This window comes from Hesperophylax consimilis, chromosome 4, assembly GCF_061612785.1.
Source record: "Hesperophylax consimilis isolate HC1 chromosome 4, BYU_Hcon_1.0, whole genome shotgun sequence".
NCBI classification, from domain to species: domain Eukaryota; kingdom Metazoa; phylum Arthropoda; class Insecta; order Trichoptera; family Limnephilidae; genus Hesperophylax; species Hesperophylax consimilis.
Genome location: NC_142839.1, coordinates 37321100 through 37343808, shown reverse-complemented (window position 1 = coordinate 37343808; position 22709 = coordinate 37321100). Strand labels below are relative to the sequence as shown.

General features: G+C 34.4%; 1 protein-coding gene across 1 annotated transcript in view; it reads left to right on the top strand.

Annotated features, from left to right (window-relative positions):
* Nucleotides 1–22709, top strand: part of LOC149424663 (inactive dipeptidyl peptidase 10) — a 228679-nt gene extending 205970 nt beyond the window's left edge. Inside the window, exons 11-17 of the mRNA XM_089630913.1 lie at nt 10994–11234; nt 12865–13060; nt 17923–18162; nt 19388–19573; nt 20279–20436; nt 20655–20854; nt 21474–22709. Coding sequence (XP_089487039.1) covers nt 10994–11234; nt 12865–13060; nt 17923–18162; nt 19388–19573; nt 20279–20436; nt 20655–20854; nt 21474–21602 — 1350 coding nt within the window. The 3' untranslated portion in view covers nt 21603–22709. The remainder of the gene's footprint in view (nt 1–10993; nt 11235–12864; nt 13061–17922; nt 18163–19387; nt 19574–20278; nt 20437–20654; nt 20855–21473) is intronic.

Below are 22709 nucleotides of genomic sequence, written 5' to 3'. Positions count from 1 at the left end.
TAAGTTTTTTTAAATAATACTAAATATGGACTCACTGGAACTAATGACAGTTGTTTCCAGTAATTTTTCAATTAAAACTTAAATTCGTTATTTTTTCGATAATTTTTATATTTAAAAGAAGATTGTTAGTATAAGTAAGTATTGATGGTTGGGAATAAGTCGACGTAGCTCAGTGGTCCAGAGCACCTGACCGGACATCAGAAGGTGCGGGTTCAATTCCCGTCGGAGGCATTTATTTTTACTCGCGAGATATTTTCAATCTGTATGGATATTTCAGGCGAATAATTATTGCTTATAATAATTTGTTATAAGTTAGTCGTAGATAGAGGTTGGTATTGTGAATATACTCGGTGTTCATTTTTGGAATTTTAGTGCTATTTTAATCGTTTTGGTGCTTTGCTTATTTTGCAAATTGCTACAGGGTTTAAATAAAAAAGTATAATATTAAATATAAATGCAATAACTTGGACAAATATAAACACATATCAATGATTATTTTTACAACTAAACAAGTAAAGAATGATAATTTATGTTTCTAATAAAAAAAACTACACAATTCTAACTATTTAAAAAAAAAAATTATATTGCTTCACAGTCGTGTTTTCCCGAGCAAAGTCAACAAGTCCCTTTTTACAGCGAGCGCATATGAGGTGGGATTGCCTTATTTCATTGGAATCCCTTTTCCAATAATAAAAATGGTGGCTTGTCTTGTTATCCCCATTTTTGGTGAGACGATAATACTTTATTTCATTCACAGTACTAAGTATCATCCACTTTTTTGCCCGTGAATTCGATTTCAAAATTCCTGTGTTCAAAAATTGTGCAACATAACGGATTGGTATCTTTTACAACATTTTCAAGAAGTAACGAAGTGAAGAATACATTGAAATAGACTGTTGGTTTTGCATCAAAAGACGGAGCGTGTGCAGGAATTTCAAAAAATCGTCAAGTGTTTTCGTAAAAACTTTTGTCAAATTAATTAATCAATAGAACTAACAACCGACATGGTTAAAAATATCGATTCACTTTAGGGTGCATCTATAAACAATAAATACAGTTATCAATACACAGCACTCAAATGTAACGCGCTTTCCAAAGGATTGACAAACGCGACTTAAAGTACGTAGCGCCGCCCGTAACGCGCGTCGCAATTTTCGTCATTAACTCTCACAGCGCGATAGCACTCTAACGCTGCTATATTAAATTGTAAGTTATTATATTATTTTTCTTTTAAAATCAGTATTATTGAAAAATTTTATACATTTTGTCTATTTTAGGTACATTGATTATTGTAAAAACGGTTTCAGTAAAAAAAGGTAGATGGTATTTTCAATCAATCTTTCAATATTCAATCTTTGAAGTGTATTAAAATTTGTATCATATATATCCCTCCCCAGCCGATAATTCCATATTGTAATATAGATTGAACGATTGCATAGTACACTCTTTTCAGGTTTTATAGTTTAAGAATATTTTAAGTCGTGTATAAATACATTTCCTAATTCCTTTGACAAGTTCACAAAAAAATATATGTTTTCCTTTTAAAATGTTGATCTACATAAACCTAAGGTTCGTAGAAGACGTACTTAACGATGTTTGCTACAAACCTTGACATACACCAAAATATTTAATTTTGAAAATTGGAAAAAGTATAGAACTATTCCAATTTATTAATTTAAAATTGGTTTCCTTCAGAAAATGTTTTCATTGCATTGTACGCGGAAATTGGTAATTAGGTACTTGATGTGTGTTTTTATTATTTTTTAGAGGGTACCGTGTAGGAACTGAATTCAAAAATTCGTAACTACTCAGCGGGATGTGAAAGAACGTATTTGAATTTTCGAACATGTGCATTTTTAAGGCTGGCCGCAAACATACGTTTTCCGTATTCGATTTACGAATTCGTTTTCCGTATTCGGAATTCCGTGAGACTAGCGCAAACGTTCGTTTTTCTTCATTCGGAATGTAAAAACGTCAGTACAAGTGTTGCCAACAAGGGCGATATATCGCCATTTAGGCTACTCAGAGCGAGAATCGGCGAAAAACATCAATTTTAAACATGTCCCGAAATTCTTTAGCCACCCCCCCCCATGAAATTTATTTTTCTGGGGACAAATTTTATATTTTCTTGAAATTCTCTAGCCACCGAATTTTTTTTTATTTTCTGGGGACAAATTTTATTTTTTTGAAATTCTCTAGCCACCCCCCCACCACGAAATTTTTATTTTCACGTAAAAGCATCAATTTTAAACATGTCCCACCTAACAGCAAATTCGGCTACTTTACGCTACCTTATGTATGAGAAACGGCGATATTAGGTCAAGATCCGTTGGCAACACTGAATTACGAACAGAAATTTCCGTACGTTTGCGTCGGCACAAACAAACTGTATGCAATAGCTGCGTTCCACATGACGTCATTAGGTTTTTTCCATTCGTTTTCTCCGAACGCGCCGGCTGGCATTCGGAACGTGCGTAAGGAATTTGTTCCGTTCGGAACTAAAACGAACGTGTGCGGCAGTTAATGTATTTTCTACTGATTCCGTGCATTCGGATGTCCGAATACGGAAAACGAATTCGGAAATCGAATACGAAAAACGTATGTATGCGGCCAGCCTAAATTACCTAAGGGACTAAGGGCAAGTTTGGTTATCGTGGGTACATGACATAGTGAATACTAGTATTTGGTTGTTTTTTCGTTTATATTCATATATATTTGTTGAGTTCACTCTAGCAGTAAATTTGATAGGGGCCTGTAGGTTAAGATGTTTACACAACCAAGATGCAGACAAATACTTAACGTCAATATTTGTCCAACGACTCTTTTTTGTTCCTTTGGATATTTACATCGTATATAGTACCTTGAAATATACTTGCGCATGGAGTCGAAAAACCTAATTTTCAAAGAGAAAATGGAGGAGGTAGGTACTTATACGATATATATACGTATGTTAAAACAAGTTGTTTCAACACCAAATACCCTATAATATGAATGATTCCTCCAACTTCTGATATTTTCCATACATTCTGATGGCAACATGCTAAACTAGCGCCTCCTAGCGACACAAGTTGTGCGCCTTAGTTTTTTGTCATGCGTTTTAACGAATTTTATGTGAAATATATTATTTATTTTACTTTAATAAATTATAGAAATCGAAAAAAATACATAACCTACAAACGACCTTTATGCTTTTTTGATGGTACATAAAAACGTATTAACGCGGCTATTAACTCTGTCTTTAGTGGTTCAGAAATGTAATCCAATACTTATGCTTTGTCCTCTCCCGCAATTCGTGACTCGGCTAGCGGAAATTTTGCCCTTTTTATACGCACCTTTACGCCATGTGCGAAGATAACAAAAAAAATATTTTAACTTTTCGTTATTATTTTACATCGTTAGTAATTGTTAGTGAATCAAAACCTTTTGATATATCCCACATTGCCGTAGTAAAGTACAGGTATTCCACTCTCCTCTAACCTAAAACATTCATAATAATAATAAAATATGTATGCAGGCAATGACGTTAAAGCTTATGCTAAGTCCGTCGTCCTACGGGACGGTAAGCGATCAACATAAACCGAATACTGCAAGAAAAGTTCCACTTTGAACTGCGCTGCAGACCGTTACTTTACTATAGCGAACTTAATCATCTGCGCAGGGTGTTTCAGCTTTCGGTTTATGTAGATTGCTTACCGACCCGTAGGACGGCGGGTTAAGACGAATTGTGTTTTTTATAACAATAAATTAATTGCGTGTATTTACGAATTTTGCCGAATAACACTTTTTCATTACACACGAGGTAATTTTGACTCTTTTTAAAGCAATTTAGTTAAAAGTATACTACAGGGTTCTCCAATAAGAGGTGTTATTTTGAATAGCTCGCTATTTCGGTAGATGTTACTTTTGAAGCTGTAATTTTTTGACATTTGACAAGTAAAAACTACGTCATTAATAAAAATGGAACAATACACGCTTCAACAACGCATTTAAATTATTAAAATTCACTCGAGTGAATCAATTGCAAATCATCTTGAGTGATGAGGCCCATTTTCACCTCGGTGGCTTCGTCAACAAGCAAAATTGTCGCATCTGGGGCTCGGAAAACCTAAGAGTTATTGTTGAAAAGCCTCTTTATCTTCAACGTGTGACTGTTTGGTGCGGTTTATGGTCCGGCGGAGTCATTGGACCTTACTTTTTTTAAAATGTGGCTGGAGCAACAGGATTGCGCTATCGAGAGATGATTAGTGATATTTTATGGCCGGAATTGGATGGTATTGATCTGGACAACGTTTAATTTCAACAAAACGGCGCTACGTGCCACACAAGCAACAAAACCATTGATCTTTTACGATTGAATATCAAAATAACACCTCTTATTGGAAAACCCTGTACTTTTAACCAAATTGCTTTTTGAGAAGGTTTAGCGACCTTTGACAGTTTGAGACTAAAACTATGAAATCGAAAGTACGGCAATTGAAGTATATTTTTCTTTCCACTTCTATAGATTCTACAACGCGTCTTTACACCTATACTTTACCGTAGTTGTATGTAGGTAGGCAATATACACTCTTCTTACGTAGTTTGAGAAGAGTTAGTAGCCTCCAAACATCTTTATTATCGGCAAGGCGAAGTCGGAGCTTACACGTGTCGGCAAAGAAGGCTTCGTGCAACGTGAGGTTATTCCTCCCTCGAATGGGAAATAACCGGAGATTACTTCGAATCTCCCCATACGTTTTCGAGTGAAATACGAACCCGAAACAAACATATTCATAAATCGTGCTTACACTCTTTAGAGTTTGAATTCAACATATAAATTCAAAAAAAAGTCTCTCTTTTGACGTAAACATGTAATTCCTAAAAAAACGGATTCAGATTAAAGGTGAATAGTAGATGAAAATAACATTTTTATGAAATCAAATCGAGAACTTCATCTTTACATAGATAATAACTTAGAACAGCAGTTTTTTAAAGTTATCACATTCGTTCAATTTTGTCTCATTTAGAAATTTGAGTGTGCTTGTGTCTAGTGTCTCGTGTCTCGTGTCTTGTGTCTTGTGTCTTGTGTCTTGTGTCTTGTGTCTTGTGTCTTGTGTCTTGTGTCTTGTGTCTTGTGTCTTGTGTCTTGTGTCTTGTGTCTTGTGTCTTGTGTCTTGTGTCTTGTGTCTTGTGTCTTGTGTCTTGTGTCTTGAAGGCGCATTAATTCAGTGGTTAGAGCACTACCCCGGTAAGGCAGAGGACCTGGGTTCAATTCCCAGATGCGACCGAATCTTTTTTGTTTCACATCGACAGTTGTAATATATATTATCTTCAAGGATTAAAAACTAAAATTTGTTTTCTTCCTAATTGTGTAGGTCGTACGGTATTATATCCACAACAGTCACACGGGCTTTGAAAGTTAATTAGGCAAAGAGCTTAGGTAAAATTACGTTTCGGTCCAAACTGAAACATTGATGAGCTTTCAATGAATCATAAATGCCAGTGGGATGTCCTCAATTTTATCGCATTTCATTTTCTGAAGCCGCGCAAAACTTTTATGGGAAAAACCCCAAAAGATGTGAGGACTTTTTGAGGGAAATTTAAGTCTATTCAGGACCAATAAAGCAAGGCTTCTCAAACCAGTAGTCTCCCCCGGGGGCATCATATAATAAGGAAGAACAGGAGAAATAATGCGAAGTATGCACGTTTCGACATGCGAAAGTAAGACAGTACCATTTTTTGCTTAAATTTTAAATATTCGGTCTTTCAGTACAGATTAAAAATCTAATTCAAGTCAAACACTAAGTCGGGTAGTGTAAGAGAGATAGAGTGTGCAATGTTTATTGGTTGTCTCTATCTGATAGTCAAAAGGTATTATGTCAGTGGAGACAATGATATCCGTCCAAATCTCCATGGAAGGAAGTACGGTTTTTTTATATTTGAAGATATGTGTGTATTATTTATTCAGCGCATGAAACTCTTACCAGGGAACTGGAATTTTAGCAAAAGAAAAACGTGACACCTTATGAAACTGCGTGAACATAATAGTTGCCACATTTACAGTTTTTATGCCTTAGAAATTGTGGTATTCTAGATATTATTTTAAGAGGTTACCCATAGATGGCGCATAGCTGCTGATAATGTACGGATTGAGACTAATAAATACGATTGCAATCTCAAGATCGAGGCCTAGAATGATTCCCAATGTCGGCTAAATAATTCGAGCTAATTGTTATCTATCAGATATAAAGTCCGTGTTATTAATTAATGAGTTTATGAGCCAAACCCGAATGTACGACAGGAATGAATTGATCGAAATAAGTGATATGTGATGAAAGCGAAACACAAGCCTACAATAAGTACATACCTACTTTAAATATAGTTGTGTATCTTCATTCTGTAAAAGGGCGTTTTATTAACTGTTAATATTGTAATTTTGTTTTTTTTCCTATTTTGGGGATCGTAATACGAAAAAAGTTTGAGAAACACTGCAATACTAGTAGACACGTAGTAGAAGTTTGTTTCTTAGGTAATATTTTATGTCTGCGGGGAAACGAATTTTCAATATCAACTTCCTATAAGCTATACGGCTAAGCCACGCGGGTTTCCGAATTATAAAAATGGGCTGTAGACAGTTTTCATTTTTACGATTTGGCCCTGACGCCTGAGAAACTTATTTTTTACTATTCAATATCCTTGAAGCCTGAAAGTCATTACTCATTTTCTACACGGGTTACAAACATTTTCAAACGGAAAAGTTTTAAAAGTGTTTTTTTTTACTAAAAACCCATGTAGATAAATGTACCGCTTAAATACATAAAATTATTTACTTATCTAAGTTTTTCTGGGGCTTTTACATATTAATAGTAAAAATTATACAATACATAAATTTACTGTACATAACTAAACTGCCTCAGTAACAGTCCTTTGTATTTGTGATAAATAAATTAGAATATAATTCAACAGTATGGTCACCGTTCTACAAAGTCCATTCTCAAGAAAAGGTACAAAATAAATTTCTTCGGTACATCAATTTTAAAATGAATATTCCCATCGAATTTATAAATTATAATAACTTACGTACCGAAACCAGACTTCTCAAACTATCAGATAGAAGAGTTCTAACTGATATATTATTTTTATTAAAAATTATCAAATCTCTCATTGACAGCCCTGAATTATTGGAATTAATTTATATGAATGTACCTGCCAGACAAACTCGAATCAAAGACACTTTTAAATGTAACAATAAAGGCGATGCACTGCGTCGTTTAATATTTTAAATTGAGCCGCTATCAATAACAATCCTTACGTAGATGGCGATAAGGTTTAAATTCCCGCTTAACACCATCCGCCTGTTTTGATTTATGCAAGAAAAAAACATGGCCAAAAAGTGCCTTTTATTTTATTTTGTGGATGTTCAGGCATAAATATTATTTTTTTTTCGATCATTTTATAAATAACTTAATTTTCCACATTATACAATAAAATCACAGCTGAAAATGTGTTCGTAAGTAGGAGATTTTGAACTTTAAAGCAGTTTTCATAGACCTTATACATTATTTTTTTCTGGGCTTATAAAAAGACTTATCTAAAAAATACTCAATTATTTCAGAGGCCGAGATGTATTCTACTCGCATTATTTAATTATAGCATCTGAAACATTTCTAGGCGACCAAATTTTCAAACCAAAAACACATGATTTTGCATTACTACGTATGGCATCGCCCTAACTACTCTATGTATTCACCAATTCAAAGAATTCATTTCCTTGCAAACAAATACTGTGAACTTATTGATATATTTGGTGTTAATAACTTTGTGAGTTTCAAAAGGCAACTATGTAATTTCAGACCTATTTGCTAGTTATTAACTTGTATTATTTATTAGCTTTAAAAAAAGTCTTGTCTCTATACCTTCCAACGTTTAACTCACATATTCCTTAGTTTATTTGTTATTTATTTTTTGGACGCATATTAATGACTGTATACGGTCATACTTGATATGTATATTATACTTTGATTTAATTTACCATTTCAAGTAGTACTATTTAAATTCAATATTAATTACGGCGTTGGTATTTTGCCATTACTTTTTAGTTTTTTTCTGTACAGATACAACAGAGATTATTTTTCTTCTTTTTTTAAACATTCGTTTTATAATACATATCAGTATATTACATAAATTTATTTTCTAATTACCTTACGAGTAAATTATATTTAGCTATTTTATCCATGTATTATGTTACAATTACATACATATACTGTCAATTCACTATGTAAAAGCCCGATAGGGCGTTAATGAATAATAAATAAATAATTAAAGATGTCCACTGACTCGGTATAATTATTTCCCTCCATAAGTATTCTGGGCAATGGGGAATACCTATGGTAAGTTAGTCCCTGAATTTTTTCACTGAAATAAGTCCCGACTTCTAGTGTTACGTAGTGGAATCCGAAAGCATATCAATGCTACCATTTCTGAACTATCAAATGCATCATTTACACTTTCATATAGAAATACTGTCAGTGAAAATCCTTCTGTCCGACAATTTAAGCAAATTCATTTAATTTAAAAGAGAAATTGCTGGAATACCCATTCTAAAACTTTGTAAACTTAAGAATTGATTTTCTGTTTTACTTGAACCTAATTTTTACATAGTTTATAAGAACACATGGACTTAAAACACCCTGGATGGAACAATTCGAGATCAATTTGAGGTTCCATGATAACTCAACACAGTGACAATTCAACACACTTTTAAAAAGTGATATAAAGTCAATAGAAACGATGAAAATTTTTGTTTTAACCTAACCTAACCTACGTAACCCAGTCAATAAAGTTTTTGTTTCATCACTTTCCATGACTTTATATAACTTTTTAAAGATGTGATGAATTATCATTGTGATGATTTATACGGTCACCCAATTTGAAGCCGCGGGGCGAGGGTGAAGATATACGAAAAATGCCAAAACCTACTTAATTTTTATAATGACGTATCCCATTCCTTGTCTCAGCCAACACCCCAAAAAATAAAAGCCGTTATATCTGCATTAACAACATAAAAATTAAACAATAATAGTCACTTTTCAGAAAAATCAGTTGAAAATTTAGTCACACAAGATGGCTACTAGACTATTTCCCCTAAGAACATAAAAAAAAGGTTATAATATTATTGTGAATATGCGAATATATTGGTTGGTACTTCTGCCCTTGGATATCAGCATTTTGCAATACATCATCATAGAATTGAATTGCAGATATTTAAGTTATACTCCACGGGCACGTTTATTTGAACTGAATCAATCACTTACCTACGTTTGAGGTGAATCAATCATTGATAATAAATTAACGTATATTTTCTTCCTGCTTCAATTATTCAACTTAATACCGTTTAGTCTTGTTTGTGAATTCGCATTAAGAATATCGACTTAGTAATATGGGTTACCTATAATCAATTCCGCGAGTTACGTGTTACAGTTTGCGCAGAGATTTGAAATTGGAGCAGTGAAATGACGCATTTTCTCGAGTTGGGTCTGTGGACTCACAAGTTCCAGGAGTTCAGAACAATCGACTCTATTATTCGAAAGCATTTAAAACATGTGTAGATAAAAATATGCAAAAAAACATTTGTATATAGGTACTTGTTTATTTTTTATTTAAGTTTATTCTTAAAAATATTTAATGGTGAATATAAAATAAACCAATAAATAGTTAAGTTCCATACATAATATATAGGATGTCCGGGGGTAATGTGCGCTAACTTCGGGGTGATTCTACATGATAGTACGAGTAAAAAAAACACTGAACTTTTTTCGAAATCTCTGTATTTTAAGGTAGTTTTTAGAATAAGAAGTTGAATTGATTGTATGGGAAAAGAAATATTCTTCTATGAAAAAATATTTTTGTGTGGAAAAATAAACATTCGAATTTCGAAAAAAGTTGTTTTTTTCTTTACTTGTTTCATCACGTATAATCAACTCCCGCACTTTACCCCCGGACACCCTGTATATTATACGCATTCGCCAGTTGGTCAGTTAAAATAAATAATTTCGACTTTGCCAATTGTAAAAAAATAAATTCATGGTCGGGAAATACGCCAAACGCACGGCTAACATTTGTACACAGTTGACATTCGCTAAGTGAGAACGGGTCGTTTCTACGACTTTACATCGATAAAACCCTATATCAATACGATATTGACAAAATATCGTTTATGATCAGCTAGCGATATTTGCGAGCACGGTCAGAATACGATTCCGACAGTCGGCAGACAAAAGCCGCTGCTTTTAACAGAGGCTTCCAAGGTGTCAGATAAGCTGACAATATGCACAATTTTTTGGATAATGTCATTTGTTATGCAACAGAATTGCCTTATTAATGATTGGAAGCGAACTAACTAAGCTAAGCTTAGAATTAAAAGAAATCGTATACACAATCCATACACTTGTTTAAAATGAAATCCTCAGCACGGGAGATCCCAGTGAGGATATCATTATATCTATTTGTTACACAAAGAGTTACAATAAGAGTAAGTAGTTCTCTTGTAACACTTATTATTATTATTATTCATTTAAGACCCGACAATTGATTCCGATCCAGCTTGGAGAAAAAAAAGTTGTTAATTATGACTAATGATATCATGAACTAATTAACTCCCTTTTTAGTGTCAAAAGTACATTCGGACTGCCAATGTATATACAAGTTGATATTTCAATTCGACATTATCTTTTTTGTATTTTTTTACCATTTACGTGGCCGTCTGACGTTTAGGAACGTCAAATCATGGACAGATGTGCTAGTGTTGCCCGCGTATATTGTAAGATGAATATCGGTCTGGCAATCAACAGCGCGACCGTGCTCGCGAAATCGATATGAAATCATCGGCGACTCTGATTTGCGTTCTTTCGTCTGCCCTCGCACGGCTCCTACATTTGCGCCTTCCAGCTTAGTTGGGGCGACTAGCTGGTTTTGTACTAAGTTTAATTTAGTCTTGTAATGCCGTGTCTACTTTCAGACCCACTCTGAGCGCGCCCTGGAAGATACCTGGCTGGACATTCAGCCGGCACCGCTGTTCGCCGCCGACGGAGATTCGTTCCTCTTGCTGGCGGAGATCCGAGAGGGCGGAGCGGACAGGTTCACGCACATCAAGCACGTCACCATCACGCAGCAGCGCATGGCCGTCATCAGCCACGGCCGCTACGAGGTCAACAAGATTCTCGCCTGGGACACCTTCAACCATCTCGTCTACTATCTTGGTAACGACTTTTCCTAAGTGAATCTTGGCTTAAAGTGTAACATGTTTGGGATAACAATAAAAGTGAAGCATTCGCTAAATATGCTTTACACTTCATAAATATGCCTTAATAATAAGTAGTAATAAAAAAGGAAATTAAGTTGTGAAACGCGACCTAACAGTAAACACATAAAAATAATTCGCCTCAGGGCCTATGCCATCTTTGGTGATGCTGTATAAAGGGTCTTTTTAGAAAAGTAAGGAGAGGAAGTCCTGGGAAGAAAAAAGATGTGACGGGTGGAAACGAATCTGGGTTTCAATGTGTCCAGGAGTGACACTGCTGTGCAAGGCAATGTTTCGAGATAGTCTTGCTGGACAGGTTAAAAGGTCTCCTTCAATTAGTCTCTCCAGATTCGACCTCCCAGTCAGTGGTGGGTAGATGCATCTGCCGCCAAGACCCGGACAAACATCAACCCAAGAACCCCGGCATCCCTGCAAAGTTACCAAAAGTAGCAAACCACTTGGGATGGACCAAGTGGATGACCTATGGCAGAGATGTTGGTTGTCCAATAAATGGTTCCCGTGGCGACGGTACCCGAATTATCATTGCAACCCACCTTTCATTATTAAGAAACCAGATAGATAGATTTACCTTTATAAAGTTACAGTATAAATAAATTCAAAATATCTTTATAATAAAGAATAAAGAAAAAATAAAACTTGATAATTCAGTGGCACAACAGAGACTATACATAGATGCAGTAACGGTAAAAATGTTAATTAATATTATCTATACATACAGTAACGGTAAAAATGGTAATTGATATTCAGTGCATTGTAATAAATAATAATGACAGAAAAAAAAGAAAAATTAATAATTCAGTGGCAAAACAGACACCTATTGATAATTAGTTGAACTATTACTAATCAAATCTTGAAATCATAGCTTCAAACCTTTTTTACCATTATCATTATTTTGTATAGATCTATAACGCAAAGCTCGTTGTATTCTACGTGTTCACAGATGGCGTTAATTAATTAATTTTGTTTAAATACGCTTTTGCAAGGTATTGCTTTACAGTATTAAGACAAATTATTTGTTTGCGCCCTCATATACGCAATATGAATATGAATAAATAGTTTTGTCCATATAAAAACTCAATTCTATCGAGAAAGGCATACAAATACAATATTGGATTGAATCATCGGTAAAATATTGTATTTGTGTGCCTTTCTCGAAAGAATTAAGTCTTTAAACGAACAAAACTATTGATTCATATTCATATTGCGTATATACGGGCGCAAACAAATGATTTGTCTTAATATTGTAAAGCAATACCTTGCAAAAGCGTATTTAAACAAAATTAATTAATTAACGCCATCTGTGAACACGTAGAATACAAAGAGCGTTGCGTTTAACCTTAAACAAGATTTTAAAAGGTAAATGGGTTATTGGAATTAGGGGAGGTCTGCAAGGCGGTAGTCACATTAATGGTTATACGATGCATAGGTAAATTTTCCTTTGCCATTATCCCTCGTGAAGGTCACTGTCTTCTTGAACACTATGTAATTGCAGATTGCTGTCAAGGCCGGTATTTGTTGCACATAGCATACCTACCCACTCCTCTAATGCTTTCACTAATTATCCACAGGAACCGCGGAGAGAAGACCAGGCCAGCAGCACCTGTACGTGGTGAGGGACCCAGTGAATGAGGACCCCCGCCGCACGGAGCCGCTGTGCGTCACTTGCGATCTGAACGATCGCCAGAATTACTCCAACTGCACCAGCTTCGATGCCTTCATCTCCCCACCGGCGCCGGGACATGGCTCGGTTCATTATGTGTTAAAGTATGTCATCATAATAAACATATTTATTTATTTATTTAAACGCCCATAGGGCTTTTACAGATAATAAATTATACAAATCTTATATTTTATATGATAAATATAGGTTATATAAAAAAATATACAAAAATATACGAGTTAACAAAATGTAGGTACAAATAATTGAGATGAAAAATAGAGAATCTGCCAAAATCCTCCAAATCAATGATAATGATTAAAGGAAAGTATAAAAATAGTTTGCAGAGTAGTAGAAATAGTTCGCACATACTCCATTTAATGTTTGCCAAGTTCATATTTGACATACAGATTTAATAATAATGTGTTTATAGGCTGATAGACATTCAGTACCGTTAGTGTTCACGCAATATTTATTCCCTGCATTGTGTAGTCGGTTCATTACTGAATTTATTTCTGCTTTGGTACCTGCAATGTTACAATGGTAAGGTACCTTCTGACGAACCGTTCTACTAGGCACATGAAAGTCGATCAACCTAAGGAGTTCAGGGGAGTCAAACATGTTATTAACAATTTTATAAAGAAAAAAGAGATCAGAACATATTCTTCTTTCTTTTAATGTGGCAAGGCCCATGACTTTCAACAGTGAGGTGTAGTTAATGTTTTCAATAGGAATACCTAATCTATAATTTATGTTTCGTAAAAATTTATGTTGGATTCGCTCGATAGATTTTTCATGAATATTGTAAAATGGATTCCAAATGGTTGAGTTGAATTCTAAATGGCTCCTGACAATGGATGAATACAATATTTTTAAAGTTTTTAAATTTTTGAAATCTTTTGAAGTTCTTAATATGAAACCCAACATTTGCATCGCTTTAGTGGTTATATTGTTAATGTGAGAGATAAATGTTAATTTGGTGTCAAATATTATCCCCAGGTCTTTTATTTCGGGTACAGATACTAAGGACGGGTTGTTTCGGAGAATCTGAACAATTCATCAAATTTCAACGGTCATTTTCAAGTTCTGTGAAAGATTTTTTCAAGTTCTGTTTTTATTTCAGTTTTGTCAAGCAACTAGCCTACAATGATATAAAAACAGAACTTGAATAAGTCTTTCACAGAACCCGAAAATGAACGTTGAAATTTGATGAATTGTTCAAATTCTCCGAAACAACTCGTCCTAAGACTTGATTATTCATACAGTATGTGAAAATCAATGGGTTTTTCTTCCTATAAAATTTCATGACTTGACACTTTTTTACATTAAGGGTTAATTTATTTAGGATACACCAATCAGAAAAGCTAATGAGATTTGATAATAAGCAGTCATTAATATTTTCAATAATTTGGTAAATTTTCATATCATCTGCGAACATCAAAATAAAGACACGTTTAAATACATTTGTAACGTCATTTATAAATATGTTGAAAAGAATGGGTCCTAGATGTGATCCCTGGGGCACGCCGCTTGTAGCTGTAAAAGTGTAGGACAGTTGACCTTTAGTAAGCTCTCGATTAGACAGATAATTCTTAAACCAGGATAGTACGTTACCGGTTATGCCAATTTTCGCCAGCTTGCTAACAAGAATTTTATGGCAAACCTTATCAAACGCTTTGCTGAAATCAGTATATATAGAATCGACTTGTTGTCTATTAGCAAGTGCATTTGTTATATAATTTTCGTACAGGGATAGATTGGTTAAGGTTGATCTGTTTGAAACAAAACCATGTTGGCAAGTTGTAATGATGGATTTCACGCTGGGGTTTATCTCTAGAAGAATTAATTTTTCAAAAATCTTGGGTATTGATGATTGGATACAAATTGGACGATAATTTTCAATTGCAGATTTATCCCCGCATTTAAATATTGGAGTCAAGTAACTTTTTTTCCAAAGTTTTGGGAAAATTCCCGTTGACAGAGACTTATTAAATAATATGAACAACGGAATGGATAAGCTGTCTGCACAGTTTTTAATCAATTTGTATATTGCATGAATGATACATAGACAGTGATAAACAAATTCGAAATCATAACAAATAAGGAAGTTTCCAGATAGTGTGCTTGGATACAATCATCTTGCATGTAGGAGTATTAATGGCAATACTTTTTAATGAATTATTTTTTTATTTATTTAAGGTAACATAAATGTCACCGGAGGTCAAAATTTCATTAGCATTTTTTACTCCAAATAACATTAGGAAAATCAGGAGGTTTAGCACGGAGGATCGATAAATCCCTATGTCAATGCGAAATTCGGGGTCAGATGGCGATATTTTAGAACACGGTCAGAATATGATTCCGACAGTCAGTAGACAAAAGTCACTACTTTAGCGCGGCTTCCAAGGTATCGGATAAGCTGTCAATATGCACTACTTTTTGGATAGTGTCTTTAAATAACTGACTTATTAATGAGTGGGGGAGAACTAACTAAGCTCTTAGAACTGAAAGAAATCGTATAGGTTCATGATCCATATACTAAATTAATTCATCTAAGATGGGATCAATTGATTCCATTGAGAAACAAACATTGTTAGTTATAACATGACCTAATTACCCCATAAACTAATTAACTTCCTTTTTAGTGTCAAAAAGTACACGCGGACTGCCAATGGATATTGAAGTTATTATTTCAATTTTGCATAATGTTCAATTTATTAATATTTACAACTTTTACGGAGCCGCCTGACGTTTAAGAATGTCAATTCATGAACAGACGCGCTAGTGTTCCCGCGTATGTCGATTTGCATTTTCGATATTGGTCTGGATATTAATAGTGCGACCGTGCTATGGAAATCGGTATAAAATCATCAGTAGTCATTATATTATTTATACAAATCTTTCGTGTCAATGCTTTGTTCAGTGTCCATGTTTCCGTATCATATGCCTTCACCTCCTTTTTGCGCTTAGCTAAACATCATTTTTTTTTTTTAATTTTTTTTTTTTTTTTTATATATAAAGTGGGTACAGGATATTTATTTATTATTATTACACGCCCTAATGGGCTTTTACACACTACAAAGTTTAATAGTAGAGTATCACAGTTATTATAGATTCTACAAAATTAAAACAATAAAGGAAACATAATACAACGAAAAAAGAAAAAATATTAAATGTTACAACAAAAGCATATAATAAAATAAGATACATTAGTAAAAATGATAAGAAGTCTCACATAAATAGATATTCAAAATAAAAATAAAAATATATATATTGCGGAAATTATAGATGTCTATTTGTGTCTCGATCTATAAAAGAATTGAAATAAACAATATTTATATTGATTATTTTTAAGATGAAATATATCTCCCAGATCAGAGTATTTATTTCCGAGACTGTGAAGTCTTGGAATTGGGGAATTTTGATAAGACAGTGTCCTGGTGTTGTAAAAATAAAAGGGTAGTAAATTTCGGCAAGATCTTTTGGGTATGTGGATGCTGATTAATTGGAGCAACTCAGGACAGTCAATTTTGTAATGAAGTATTTTATGTAGTACTATTAAATCTGTGTTTATTCTTCTTTCAGAAAGTTTTTATAGGGACAATTTATCTAGTAAGTAGTTATAATCAATGTTTTCTACAGGAATATGCAATTTATAGTTTATATACTTCAAGAACTTATGTTGAATCTTTTCAATATTATCGGAATGAATATTGTAAAAGGGAGACCATAATGTAGAGTTATACTTTAGTTGGCATCTAACAAGGGTTTTGTACAACATGATAAATGTGCCTAAATTATCGAAGTCTTATGAAATTCTCAAAACAAATCCAAGAGTCTTAAGAGCCTTATTGATAATGTTATTAATATGATACACAAAAGTTAGTTTGCTATCGAACAATATACCTAGGTCAATAATGAGTACATAATATAATATAATATGAGTACATAAAAAAATATATTTACATTACAAAATATATTTATGTTCGCAATCTCACCAATGAAGAAACTGGTTCTTGTGCGTGGTGAGAGAGTTACACTAATTATAAAAAAAATAGAATCATTATGCTATAAGTAAGTATAATATATATGATAGGAACAATATATAAAGAGACAAAATCTAAATACAGTGGAGATGAGTATAGACTGATAATAAATATCAATGAAGGGAAAAAACAGGCAATTATTTAGTTAATTATTTCTGAAAGAGTAACTTCAGTTTTAGTTTAAGTATGTTAATATCCTTTAATTTCTTTATTTCAATCGGAAGGTTGTTGAAATACTTTATTCCTAAATATTTATAGTTATTTTGCATTTGTTTGGTATTACATTTTGGAATTTTGATATTGTATTGATATCTTTTAAATAAGTGGGTTTCAAATTTGTTGATTATATTTTCTTTATAAATTTGGATAATTGCATTTTTCTTGAATATATCTTCTACTCGGGGCACCCCGAAATCTGTGAATAGTGTTTCTGTTGGATACGTGGAGGGTTTCTTGAGGATTACTTTGAGGATTAGCTTCTGGACCACTTTGATCGGGGTTAGAATCTTATTGTATGACCCCCCCCATCCAATAATTCCGTATTGAATTAACGACTGGATTAGTGCGTAGTATACTCTTTTTAGGTTATTTCTTTTTAAAATATTTCTTAATCTTATGAATATGTATACACACTTTCTGATACGCTTAACCAATTCACAGATATGTCTTTTCCACTTCATATGTTGTTCTATTATCACTCCGAGATATTTAATTTCTGATACTGACTTCAATATTGAACAGCCTTGGATACATATGTTTTTATTACATTTGTTATTGTGAATAATTATTTTAGTGTTAGGGAGTGTTAGTAGTTTGTTAATTGAGAAATGTATATAGTATGTCTTGTTAGTGTTCAATGAGAAAATATTATTATATATATAATATTATAAATTTTATGATAATCATTATAATTTTATTTCCAGATGTGAGGGTCCTGGTCTACCCTTGGGTGCGGTGCACAATGCGCTAACCCAGCGGCTGTCACGCATCCTGTGGAGCGCCCGGGCGCGAGCGGGCGGCCGTATCAGAGAATTAGCGCTGCCCACGCGCCGAGCACTCGAAGTACCTCTGCCAGGCGGGTGCCGGGCGCAGGTGCTCATGCTGCTGCCACCAAGCTGGAGAGAGGAGCTGAGAGATGCGGCCTTCCCAGTGTTAGTGCAAGTGTAAGTCGGACCTCTTTTACTATCGATTCATTGGTAGAAGAATTAAGTGCAATAGGCAAAGATGTAAAGAAAGGGTGTAAGTTATTCATAAATTCGTTGGTATACTAGCACACGTTTTACCAACAACAGCAGTCCAGATTGGAAGGAAGTTTACGGACATCAAAAGATGAGCTTGTATTTAAATGCATTAAAATTGTGTAGGAAACTAAAATTTGTAGATACAATGAAAAAAATGGTTCATTGAGGCTGTGCGGCCTTTTTCATATATTATGTAAAACTTAAATTTTGATTTGTGGCCAAATTATATTTTAATCAAACTGTATAAAATATATGTCTAGTACGGATATGTGTTACTTTACTTATTTGTGTCTTAAATTATAAAATATCAGCCACTAAAGTTCTATTTTTCATGATTTTAGGGGCAACTTTGGCAATTATTTGCGAGTTAATGATAATTATTAAAAAAAAAAAAAAATTAAATTTACCTTGCAAAAATAATGTAATATATAATTAAAAAAATAAAAATTATTGAAAAAGCATTTCGATGGGCTTAAATTTAAATTGCAAATGACAGATTTTCTTTGGAACACTAATTTGTTGAACATAAATTTAAAATATGCCACATATTGCTGCCAAATAACCTATATATATCGGTAGTGGTACGCCCCTACTCGAGTCGGACGGTGTCAAGTACTACTTAGTACAAAGTGCCAAGCGCTAAGGTACCTAGGCCGTAATAGAAACATATTGGAAATTTCGGCCGTTGCCTAGAGGTTTGTTTGGGAATGTTCTTTTAGCCATAGCAACTAGAATGTTCTAGAACGTTCTTCACCTTATCAGTTCAGTCAGTCTAATACGCGCTACTTAATTACTTAAATAATCCTTGCTGTAATAAATCTATTATCAAATATTACATGGTTTACTTTCAACACCGAACACATCTTCAACCTCCCAACATATCTAATAACAGAAGTAACGTATATCTAATAAACGCATCAATGCCAATCGTCCAATGCATGTTAATTTGTTGTTTCTGACTTATAAAATCAACACCTAGATTTTTAATGCGTACAAGAACAGCAATTGCAATTATATTTTTCTTCCTTTAGGTAAAGTTGATGGTGACTGGGTAGGCTGAGATGGTTCAGCATATGAAATATAGCATATATAGAATCAATGAAAAACTAACAATCAATGTGTATAATATTTCCTATTTACTTTCTAGTAACGGTAGGCCAGGCAGCTCGCAGGTGTCGGAGCGCTTCTCCGTGGACTGGGGCGCCTACATGTCCTCGCACAACGACGTGGTGTATGTGCAGTTGGATGTGCGTGGCGCTGCGGGGCACGGCAGGCGCGCGCTCAACAAGCGGCTGGGCGGCGTTGAGGTCAGCGATCAAATCACCGTCATTAGGTGAGCGCACGACACAAGGAAACACTGATACAGTATGCTTAGTCTAGCCCAGTAACTTTGTTAATTATGTTTTTGTGTATATTGTATTCGTCCTGCAGCCTAACCACTATGCAGAGACATTGGGGGTCTAGATTCTTTTTATGATAAATGTAGAGTCGTTTAATGAAAAAAAAATTAGAGTCGTTGGAGAGCTCTGAAGAAGTAACCATCTGTTACTTATACCAGAGCGGGTAAGCGGTGGATACCCTCCAGCCCAGTGACTTTCGGCCACTTTTGTTTTGTTTTGATACTCAAGCGCTAATTGCGCAAAAGCAATTTCTTTATTCCTTCATTTTCAAACAATTTGATGGTGATTTGTATGGTCCGTCGCGTGTTAAAAAAGAGTGGTTGCCTATTTATTTTCAGAATTTCTTGGACTACACAAATATACGATTATATTACTTGTTACATTTTAAGGCCACATAGAGTTGCTGGAATAGTGAAGGTACAGTGATGTCACTAGACCACAATGTTTTTTTCTACTGGGTTTTATGTTGCCTGCTCTGGTCTTGTAGTCTAGTCTAGGATATCTTTTATCTTGAGACTACTTGAGTTTAGCAATTTTTTTATTATTTCATTTGTTGACATTTTTATATGGTACCCGTATTCAGCATCTTTCTTTCCATCATGTTCCTCAACATTACAAAAGCATCTTACGATTTTCAGATATCTCCTGGACACGCAAAAGTTCCTGGACGAGACAAGGGTAGGGGTGTGGGGCTGGGGATATGGGGGCTATGTCACGGCCATGTTGCTCGGGTCGCAACAGAATATCTTTAAGTGTGGCATCGCTGTGTCACCCATCACAGACTGGCTTTACTACAGTAAGTTCAATATTCATTACATGAAAAATATTATAATACACTTGTGTAAATAAAGTAATGAGACTAGTAGCATGGTGTTTGATGTGGCAACACTGGTTCAGCATCTGTTGCTCCTTCAGTGCAGGTTTAAACTTGCTAGTCACCTGATGGTCATGATTTCTTGATACTATTACATAGTATCCAAGAATTACAACATTATTACCTCATTTCAGACTCAGCCTTCACGGAGAGAGTGCTAGGGCTGCCCACGGAAAACGTGAAGGGCTACGTGGAAGCGGACGCTACGCAGCGTGCGCGCAACGTACCCCCGCACTCCCTGTACCTGGTGCATGGGCTGGCCGACGTGAGCGCCCCCCTGCAGCACGGCGTGGGGCTTGCCAGGGCTCTGGCCGATGCAGGGGTCATCTTTAGATATCAGGTTGGTAGTCTTCAAGCGGTACTAGTCCCCTGCTCAGGTTTTAGATTTTTTTCTTTCTTAGAGACTGATCAGTGACCACCGACAACTGTCACAAGTTTTGTGCCTTCTCCGTGAGTTCCTCAATATCATTGACCTTCATCAAAATATTATAAATTTTTAATTTCATCCCTACAATTTTAGTGTAATTTAATTTGTCTGTTTGTCCCCCTTCATTCCAAATTTACTTCCTAGAGGAGCCAGGAAATTTTTTTTCTCTAACATTTCTTCAAACAGTTTTCTTGTTTTAGGCCATGTTAATGCCCATATTGTGACAAAATTGTTTCCAATTGGAATAAAACTACCTGTGCGTTGGCCGCGTTTGGCGATTGTGATTGTGATCTTGAAGACTCCTGTTTTCAGAACGCTCTTTGTGAAAGTTCTTTGATTGATTTTTGGGTTTAATCTTTAATTTAATTAGATCATTTTATTTCCTTCTGCCTTTTGCTCTTATCCTTTTCAATCATAGCAGTTTACGTCTATGAAAACCTATGATTTTGAATAGTTTTTTTCTCACCTTTCTCAATAGTTAAGTCGATGTCATTTTTTTCACTTTCTTAAGGATCACTTAATTTGATTTCAGAGTTACGCAGACGAGGATCATCTCCTTGTCGGAGTGCTGGAGCATGTGTACCGCTCCATGGAGGACTACCTCAGGGAGTGTCTGAGCCTGGACCCTGACGACACAAAGCCAGCCCCGCCCGACAGATAAACACCCCATTACACCAACAGTTGCTAGTTGTTGGCTACTCCACAACTTACAACCAATAGCCACAGATGGCGCCACCTCATCCCTTTAATTACACGCATTTTTCCACACAGTGCTTTTCGATGTGAAACCGTGAGATTAGTGAATTATGGACAAATGATTATAAAATATATTATCTCGGAACATTGAACATTTGTCGCTGATAGAATGTGATTGATTATTTCGGAAAATCCTCTGTTTGTAGCTAAGTGGACATTTAAGGTTGTTGAAAATACGTTTATAGCAAATTTATAAATCACGCAAGTCTTTCATCCGTCAAATTACTATTGTTATAAATAATTGTTGAATAATATTATAAAGCGAATTACTCTTAGTTTGAGAAGGCCTCCTTAATTTTACTTTAAGAGCAATTAATTATTGATATCAATATTTGTGTTCGTGTCAACGAGTTCCTTTGAGTTTATGAAACGAAATGCTAATAAACTATATCATAAAATAACTACTTGATATATTGTGACAGCGATTAAGGTGGGTTTTCAGGAAGAAGATTTTTTTCAAAGAGCTTGCTTTGGCGTGTACAAAAATCAAGGCTGAATGACGATTTTTAGGGGTATTTTTTTTGTTTACAATGAAATAAAAATATTTCCATTTAAGGTGAAACGTGACACTTCTTATATTCTACTTGTCCATAGATGGCGTTATTAAATTAATTAATTAAAAAACGCTTTTTGCATGGTATTTCTTTGCAATATTAAAACAAATTAATTGTTTGCGCCCGTAAATACACAATATGAATAAATACTTTTTTTTGTAAAAAAACTCAATTCTTTTCACTCAATTTTGGATTGAATCATCAACACAACATTGTATTTGTATTTTGCAAACGACTTATCAAATATTATTACTTTTAAGTTTTTTTATTAAGCGTACGTTAATAAAAAAAATCAATTAATACCATGTATGAACACGTAGAATATAACAAGCGTTTATATTTAACCTCAAACGAAAAGTAGTATTATAATAAACACCTCAGATTCAATTAAGAGAATAATATTTAGAGCCTAATTTTGAAAACGTTAACTGTATTTCGCTTATTTTCTCAATAGTTGT